Source organism: Acanthochromis polyacanthus, chromosome 8, assembly GCF_021347895.1.
Source record: "Acanthochromis polyacanthus isolate Apoly-LR-REF ecotype Palm Island chromosome 8, KAUST_Apoly_ChrSc, whole genome shotgun sequence".
Classification (NCBI taxonomy): Eukaryota; Metazoa; Chordata; class Actinopteri; family Pomacentridae; genus Acanthochromis; species Acanthochromis polyacanthus.
In genome coordinates this window covers 36,386,557-36,396,100 of record NC_067120.1, presented here as the reverse complement: position 1 = coordinate 36,396,100, position 9,544 = coordinate 36,386,557, and the positions used below count along the sequence as shown (strand labels likewise).

Sequence of the window (9,544 nt, the reverse complement as noted above, 5' to 3'; positions counted from 1 at the left end):
ACATGAATTATCAAAACATACAAGCAGTTTTTTTCTTATTCTTCAAATTCAACAACAGACTCATTTAAAGTGAGAAAAGAAAGACTAGATTAGAGTTTCCGGTTTCCTAAAATCTCCTTTCTTACGTGATAGGGAGTAGTTTCACCAGGTGATGTGGGTGTTTACACTGTTAATGTGTCACCTGTTGCAGTGGATGGGAGGGGAGATGGAGCCCAATAAAAGCTTCCCTCTCACCTTCACCTGAAGTGACTCGTTGTGGGGCTCCAGTGCAGACGGGCATCATGGCGAAGGGTTTTTACATCAGTAAAACTGTTGGGATAGTGTGTGGTGTGGTGGCCGTGGGTGCTGTGGCCACTATCATAGCTCTGTCTGTTGTTTACTCGCAGGAAAAGGCGAAAAACAATGACAGTAAACCACCCCTATCCACTGAACCGCCCGACCCAACAACAGCTAAACCAGCCAGCCAGACAACGGCTGAACCCTATGAGCCTTGGTTAGACTATCGGCTGCCCGGGACCCTGAAACCAATCCACTATAACGTCACCCTGTGGCCACGACTGACTCCAGATGCAACCGGAAAATACATCTTTACTGGTAAGGCTTTCAATGAGTGAATCCTCTGGAGACCGAAAGTATTCAGGGTTTTAAATCCTTCCTCCTTTGGCACTTTTCCCTCCTCTTTTACTTTTTTCTCTTCTATTAAAGCCTTATTGTAGCTTACATAGTTTATTTTGCTTTTATATTGTACTTTTATCATTTTGATACACACTGCAGTGTGCATTATTTCATGTTGTTCCAGGTGAGTCCCTTGTGGAATTTCTCTGTGTTGAGGAAACCGATGTGATTCTCATCCACTCCAACAAGCTGAACTACGGCACACTTAGGGATGGCCACTCAGTGAGGCTCACTGCAGTCAGCGGTCGCAACACAGCCCTCGGCATCAAGTCCATGTGGCTGAAGCTTGAGACTCAGTACCTGGTCGTGCAGCTGGACGGTAAAATGACGAAGGGCAACTACTACTCCTTCAAAACCGTCTTTCATGGGGAGCTGGCTGATGACCTGGGAGGCTTCTACAGGAGCGAGTACATTGAGAACGGAGTAAAGAAGTATGTGTTATTTGTTATATAACAAATCTGAAAAATACCTGCAGAGCTATCAGAAATATTCCAGATTAGCAGCTAGAAATGCCCAGCCTAGGGGTTACTTGAACACAACATGAAATGTCATCCTTCACAGGTCTCAAGCAGCCACACAAAAAACTTCTTCCGCTGAGAGAATGATCATTTATGTACATTAAATGTGATGTGTGTTAGGGATTAGGTTTGAACCCGAGCAGAGAGCACACAGCGAGACCAGGCTGAGTGGAAAAACAGGCTTTTAATGGTGAGGAGGTTTTACAGTGGAAAGGAGTGAGGGGAGGTGAGGGGAAGTCAGGAGAGGAACCAAGGAGGGGAGTGAAGCGGAGCAACGGAGCTGGGGATTAGCGGCGGGAGGATGCCCAGGAGGACCGGAGTGCGGCAGTGGTGAGCAGGCGGATGCCAAGGCGACAGAGAGCAGGCTGGCGGCTCGGAGCTCCGGGGAGGGAGGAAGCCAGCACACGGGGGGGCCGGGAGCCCAACGGCTGGGCAGGCGGGTTCTCTGGGCGGGGAAGGAACCAGGCGGGGGAATCCGAGAGGGGAAGCCGAGAACCAGGAGGAACAGCAGACAGACCAGGTGGGGGAATCCGAGAGGGGGAGCGGGGAACCAGGAATGGCAGGCCGTCTGTGCAGCTGGGTCGAGGCGTCTGGAAACACAGACAGAGTTACACAGAACACTAAACTGAGCAGGAAGCAGAAGCAGAGGCCAGAAGGCAACTGACTGCTAGAGCAGAGTTTACAATCTGACAGCATATGGAGGGAGAGACCGGTTCTTATTGTTGCAGGTGTAATCAGGGCGATGACGCTCAGCTGCCTGGGCACTGGGAAGAATACTGATTGCCAAGTGGAGACAGTCGTGAGGCTGCACTCCACTCGGCAGCAGCAGGGAAGAGCGAGAGGGGAAGAGAGAGAGGGAAAAGGGAGATGGATGTCAGGATGGGGCAGAGGATGTGGAGGGAGAGGCCCTGACAATGTGATAAATGAAGACTGTGGTTGAAAAAACGAAGCAGTAGTAATGTATAACTTAAGTTCGGAGTGAGCCGAAAGCCAGCATAACAAACAAAAGCCACACTCTCCTTGGGAGTCAGCCTTACCTACCAAAATAAAAGTGGCTAAAATTAACACAAAGTCTTACCTCCCTTTCGACTTAAACAAGAGAAAACACATTAAACCAAAAGTGGCAGCTCACTCCTACCTGACATTTATCACACTACTGACTGTGTCTATACAAAGAACACTGTGCTTAAGCTGTGTGTGCTGGTTGGGACGCATTGGAGGATGGCCCGCCTATCTGACCTTCTTTATGACTTCCAGCGACGTCATCTTATCATCTCACCTTAAATACCACTTTCTTGTTACGCCGCCAAGTTCACCAGTGCGGCTTTGGGTGTGTTTTGGGGTGGGTGTGTGTACTTGTGAATCTGCCAGATACTATGCTCTTTTGTGTCAGTCTGTACTTTTGCTTCTATGTAGATGCAGGATAATTGTTCAGTAAGATCAGGAAGAGGTCCTATTGCTTTCATGTCTTGGAATTGTAGAGGTCTTGGTGGAGCATTAAAGCGAGGGAAAGTTTTCTCACATCTTAAATCTTTGTCAGCAGATATAATTTTTCTGCAAGAGACTCATATTCGTCCAACTGAACAAGGACGATTACGAACTCCATGGATATCATACAGTTATCAGTCACCTTTTTCCTCTAAAGCAAGAGGTGTTGCAATTCTTATTTGTAAAACCATCCCATTTATTTTTGAGTCCTTGTCCACTGACCCGGCTGGGAGATATGTCCTTGTCACAGCTACGATTAACTCTGTCCCACTAGCCCTTTTAAATATATACGCGCCTAATTTTGATTGCCCTGATTTTTTTTGCAAAATTTTTAACCTGGTGGCTAACCATAGCACTCACAATATTATTATTGGCGGTGACTTTAACTCCTTTTTAGATCCTCTGGCTGACAGGTCCTCCTCTAAAGCAGCACCTTCTTTAAAATCTGTACCCACTCTTAACAATCTAATGAAGTCACTTGATTTGGTGGACATATGGAGACTCCAACACCCCTTTGACAGACAATATTCCTTCTTCTCCCCAGTCCATGGTAGCTTTTCCAGAATAGATTACGTTTTAGTTGATGCCAGATTAATATCCAAAATAGACAATTCCACATATCATAGCATCTTAATCTCAGACCACGCTCCTCTCTCAATTATTATTAATTTTGATTTGAATACAGGTCACTATAACTGGAAATTTAACGCCACACTACTCTCAGATAAAGGTTTCTGTGAATACCTATCCAATAAGATTGAAGACTTCCGACAATGCAATGACACAGGTGAGGTCTCAGATTCAATATTATGGGAGACTTTTAAAGCAGTTGTGAGGGGGCAAGTTATGTCATATCAGTCTTCCTGTAAACGGACTAGACTAAGGCGTCTCTCTGAGATTGACTCCGAATTATCTGCTTTGGAAGAATCTTATAGAAACTCAAAATCTGAGGACACCCTCAACGCTATCTTGAAAATAAAATATGAGTATAGTCAGATTCTTGGAGGCCAGGTGAGACACTATATCTGCAGACTGAAACAGACGCACTTTGAGCTGGGCGAGAAAGCTCATAAGCTTCTTGCTAGACAGTTAAAAGGAGTGCAGCCAGACAGGGCAATACATAAAATCTACTCTGCTGAAGGTCAGCTGATCACTGACCCCAAAAGCATAAACAAAAGATTTTTTGATTTTTATAGCCATCTTTATACTTCAAGGTCGACAGCCTCTGACACTGAGATTGCAAACTTCCTCAATGCGTTGGAAATTCCATCCCTTGATGATGATGCTAGACAGGCTTTGGATGGCTGTTTCACATTAGATGAAATTAAAACTGCCATTCGCTCCTTCCCTAATGGCAAAGCCTGTGGACCTGATGGATTTGGTATCGAATTTTATAAAGCACATATTGACACCATCGCCCCCTTGCTACTTCGTATGATTAATTGCTCTTTGGAAGAGGGTGTGTTTCCTCAAACCCTCTACGATGCTCATGTCTGCCTACTTCTAAAAAAGGACAGAGATGAAGCTGATGTGGCTTCGTATCGTCCTCTAAGTCTACTAAACTCCGACCAAAAGATTATAGCCAAAATACTAACAAATCGTCTGAATAAATTCATTGGCACCTTAATACACCCAGATCAAACGGGGTTCATTCCTGATAGATTCTCCTTCTCTAATACACGCCGTCCGTTGAATGCTATGTACTCCACTAAACCGCTCCACGCTGCTGTTATATCTCTTGATGCGCAGCAGGCATTCGATCAAGTCGAATGGAGATACATGTTTGCCACCCTGGAAAAATTTGGCTTTGGTGACAAATTTTTAACACTTTTAAAAATGCTATATGCGTCTCCCAAGTCATCTGTTCTGACTAATTTTGACAGGTCCGCCCAGTTTGTGCTAGGGCGCGGTACGAGACAGGGGTGTTGTCTCTCCCCCATGCTTTTCGCCTTAGCTCTTGAGCCACTTGCGATAGCTGTTAGAGCTAGCTCTCAAATTAGTGGGATAAGATGTGGCGGGTCTGACTGTACCATCGGCTTATATGCGGACGATATTATTTTGACCTTGTCAGATGTAAAAACATCCCTATCTCCCCTCCTTGATTTGATAAAGCAATTTGGACAATTTTCCGGGTTCACCATTAACTGGGATAAAAGTCTTTTCATGCCTTTAACTGGTGATCTAGACTCCATTTTTCTCAAGGCTCTGCCATTCAAGCTCGCAACAGATCATTTTAAATATTTAGGAATTAACATCACCAGAAACCCCAAACTTCTTTTCAAATATAATTATATGGAATTTATTGTCAAACTTAAAAGTATGATTGAAAAATGGAAATTCCTCCCGCTTTCTCTGATAGGACGTATCAATATTATTAAAATGATTGTGCTACCCAAATTTATCTATCTTTTCCAGAACGTGCCTATCTTCCTTACATCCTCTTTTTTTAAGACTGTAGACTCTATCATCACGCCCTTCGTTTGGGCCTTCAAGCCACCGCGCATAACCAAGGCGCACTTGCAGAAACCCATAACTGAAGGTGGTCTTGGACTCCCTGTCCTGCGCCATTATTACTGGGCCTGTAATGCCAGAACATGGGTTTTTTGGCATCATGCTGCAACTGTGCATGGACATGCATGTACTCTTGACCCCAGCTGGCCTTTAATAGAGTCCCATAAGGCAGTGTCGTTGACAGGCGCATCTCTATCAGCAGCTCTGTTCTCCCAATCAAACCTGCTCACCACATTGCTCAAACAGTTTAAAGCTGATTTTATTTTATTTAACTCACTCAGAATTCTTAAGCAAATTAAAAGTGCTCTGAAGCTCTCCAAATTGTCCTGTTATGCCCCCTTAAGGCAGAATCCCACATTCAAACCAGGTTTAATGGACCCCACATTTGCTTCCAGTGAGGGATTTCTATGTAAACAAAGCCTTTGCATCTTTTGCACAACTACAGGAGATGTTCCAGATTCCTGCTGGGCATTTTTTCTGTTATCTACAAACTAGAAATTTTGTAAGACAGTCTCTTCCCCTTGATCAGTTACCTGACCAGCACAATTTTTATACTTTAATGATCACTAGTCCTACATCTACAGGTCTGATCTCTAAGTTTGTTTCACTTTTCACCTCTCATATATCCTCGCTTCACATTAGAGATGCCTGGATCGAGGACACAGGTGTGGAGATTTCAGATGGACTATGGGAAATGGCACTGGAGGGGATTAAAGCTTGTTCTATTAATGCAAGACTTCAGGTCATCCAGTACAAAATCGTGCATCGTTTACATTACTCCAAAACTAAACTCAATAAGATCTTCCCCACTGTCTCACCTACCTGTGACAAGTGTAAAGCGAGTGACGGGACCCTTGCACACCTTTTTTGGGACTGTCCCAAGCTCAGTGGTTTCTGGGATGACATTTTTCATCTATACAGTGTAATTTATAATAAGCCACTGAAACCTGATGGTATTCTTGCAATACTACACTGCTCTACTTATTCCATGACTCTCCCAATAGCATTACAAGAGGCTCTTGCGTTTGGTATGGTTGTAGCAAAGAGAGTGATCTTGAGGGAATGGAAATCTAGCTCTACACCTTGTTTTAAACAATGGCTAAATGACATGGTTTCTTGTTTATATCTTGAAGAATTGCGATACACAATGTCAGACAGCTGTACCAAATTTTTTCGGGTCTGGGGTCCCTTTATTGATTATATCAAGATGGACGAAGACACAGTATCAAGCTAGTTATAAGTACAGTATTCTGTAATACACCTTTTTTTTATGGTTGGATGCTTTCCTTTTGTCTTGTACCCGATTTGTCTGATTGTTTCCTGATAAGCCTGTTTCCTGTTATACATTCATGACTCTGGGACATTACCCTCTGGACCTCCCTGAACATTTTGGCTCTCATCTCATGGACTATTCCTGGCATCGAAAGAACACTCTCGCTACTTGTTAGACTGACTTGTTGAGATATGCATCTTGTATGGACTGGCATTGTTTGTGGTTTGTGTTTGTATTGTGACCCTTGTGTTGTATGTCTTTTGTTGTCTGAAAAACTTTCAAAACTTTCAAACAAAATACATTAAAAAAACAAAACAAAAAAATACCACTTTCTTCAGTAACTCAACCAACCCTGTCATTGGTACAGCACAGCCCTATTTGAATATTAGACACATAGACAGGAAGCACACGCAAAGCACAGGAAGAACTACACACATATACTACTGCAGTCGTAACACGTCTGAAAAAACTCGATTACTTTACCTTCAAAACATGTCTGATGTTTCAAACTAGCTGGATAGAAATCAAACTACCTTTGTTTTTAATGTGCATGGCTGGCTCTGAGTTTCTGGAAACACTCAAGTGAGTCAGTTCAGGAGCCTTTTAAGGAAGCTAAGCTAGCTGTTTTACTTTCAGTCTTTATGCTAAGCTAGACTAAAGAAACCCTGGGCTTACTTCTGTTAGTCATTTTGATATAAATTCTGTCATGTGGTTCTTGGTTTTTGTTAAAAATGTCATCCTTGAAGCTTCATTTCTCTGTTTCCTGTCAGGGTTATTGCGACCACTCAGATGCAGCCGACGGATGCCAGGAAGGCTTTCCCCTGCTTTGATGAGCCGGCGATGAAGGCTACTTTCGACATCACTTTGATCCACGACCTGCAGACTATAGCCCTGTCCAACGGCAAGGAAATAGGTGAGTTTGGTGACTTGATGGGATTATTTTGAGTTTCAGATAAAATTAGTTGACTCTATGAGGAAGTCAACGCCAGAACCTTATATTGTTTTAAGCACACACAGGGAGGAAATTCAATGTTGAACTATAAAATACATGTTATTCTAAGAATTTTATTTTCTCGTCTACAGAAACAACAAACGTCACCATGGATGGTGAAAATGTGCTGGTGACAAAATTTGAGAGAACTGAGGAAATGTCCACCTACCTGCTGGCGTTTATCGTCAGCGAATTCGGTTTCATCCAAGACAACAGCAGTGATGTTTTGGTAATTAATCAAAGATTTCAACTGTATTTAAGAAGTGCAAGTCTTTACTCAATGCAAACAAACCAGCTTTGACTCATAACAAATGCAGACATCTGTCAGTAAGTCAGGTTGAAAGGGAATGCAGCAATATTTTCCAAATGTGATGAAGTGGAACATTTATGAGCTGTGTCAGAGAAAACAGGAGGAGATTGGGGTGGATGGAGGGCGTACAAAATGTTGTGACTGTGGTTCACATCCAGACTCCAGGCAATAAGAAGGTTCAGGACAGATGGTTGTTGAAGACAGACAGACAGACAAAAAAAACAACTCCAACGAGATGTAAAATGAAGACACAAAACTGCACAGGATACAAAATGACTAAAAAAGCACATACACACGTGGACAGAATTGTTGGTACCCCTCAGTTAAAGAAGGAAAAACCCACAATTCTCACTGAAATCACTTGAAACTCACAAAAGTAACAATAAATAAAAATTTATTGAAAATTAAATAATCAAAATCAGCCATCACTTTTGAATTGTTGATTAACATAATTATTTTAAAAAACAAACTAATGAAATAGGGCTGGACAAAAATGATGGTACCCATAACTTAATATTTTGTTGCACAACCTTTTGAGGCAATCACTGCAATTAAACGATTTCTGTATTTGTCAATGAGCGTTCTGCAGCTGTCAACAGGTATTTTGGCCCACTCCTCATGAGCAAACAGCTCCAGTTGTCTCAGGTTTGATGGGTGTCTTCTCCAAATGGCATGTTTCAGCTCCTTCCACATATGTTCAATGGGATTCAGATCTGGGCTCATAGAAGGCCACTTTAGAATAGTCCAACGCTTTTCTCTCAGCCATTCTTGGGTGTTTTTGGCTGTGTGTTTTGGATCGTTGTCCTGTTGGAAGACCCATGACCTGCGACTGAGACCAAGCTTTCTGACACTAGGCAGCACATTTCTCTCCAGAATGCCTTGATAGTCTTCAGATTTCATGGTACCTTGCACACTTTCAAGACACCCTGTGCCAGATGCAGCAAAGCAGCCCCAAAACATTACTGAGCCTCCTCCATGTTTCACCGTAGGGACAGTGTTCTTTTCTTCGTATGCTTGGTTTTTGAGTCTATGAACATAGAGTTGATGTGCCTTACCAAAAAGCTCCAGTTTGGTCTCATCTGTCCAAAGGACATTCTCCCAGAAGCTTTGTGGCTTGTCAACATGCATTTTTGCAAATTCCAGTCTGGCTTTTTTATGAGTTTTTTTCAGCAGTGGTGTCCTCCTTGGTCGTCTCCCATGAAGTCCACTTTGGCTCAAACAACGACGAATGGTGCGATCTGACACTGATGTACCTTGGCCTTGGAGTTCACCTTTAATTTCTTTGGAGGTTGCTCTGGGCTCTTTGGATACAATTCCAACGATCCGTCTCTTCAATTTGTCATCAATTTTCCTCTTGCGGCCACGTCCAGGGAGGTTGGCTACTGTCCCGTGGGTCTTGAACTTCTGAATAATATGAGCCACTGTTGTCACAGGAACTTCAAGCTGTTTAGAGATGGTCTTATAGCCTTTACCTTTAAGATGTTTGTCTATCATTTTTTTTCGGATGTCCTGGGACAATTCTCTCCTTCGCTTTCTGTTGTCCATGTTCAGTGTGGTACACACCTTTTCACCAAACAGCAGGGTGACTACTTGTCTCCCTTTAAATAGGCAGACTGACTGATTATGAGTTTGGAAACACCTGTGATGTCAATTAAATGACACACCTGAGTTAATCATGTCACTCTGGTCAAATAGTTTTCAATCTTTTATAGAGGTACCATCATTTTTGTCCAGGCCTGTTTCATTAGTTTGTTTTTTGAAATAATTATGTTAATCAA

The 9,544-nt window shown here is 42.9% G+C and overlaps 1 protein-coding gene across 1 annotated transcript in view; it reads left to right on the top strand.

The window, feature by feature from the left end:
- Nucleotides 1–281: 281 nt before the first annotated feature.
- LOC110971526 (aminopeptidase N-like) overlaps nucleotides 282–9,544 on the top strand; it is a 138,255-nt gene continuing 128,992 nt past the window's right edge. The window contains exons 1-4 of the mRNA XM_051952657.1: nucleotides 282–594; nucleotides 800–1,106; nucleotides 7,236–7,378; nucleotides 7,549–7,685. Of these exons, the coding sequence (XP_051808617.1) occupies nucleotides 282–594; nucleotides 800–1,106; nucleotides 7,236–7,378; nucleotides 7,549–7,685 (900 nt within the window). The remainder of the gene's footprint in view (nucleotides 595–799; nucleotides 1,107–7,235; nucleotides 7,379–7,548; nucleotides 7,686–9,544) is intronic.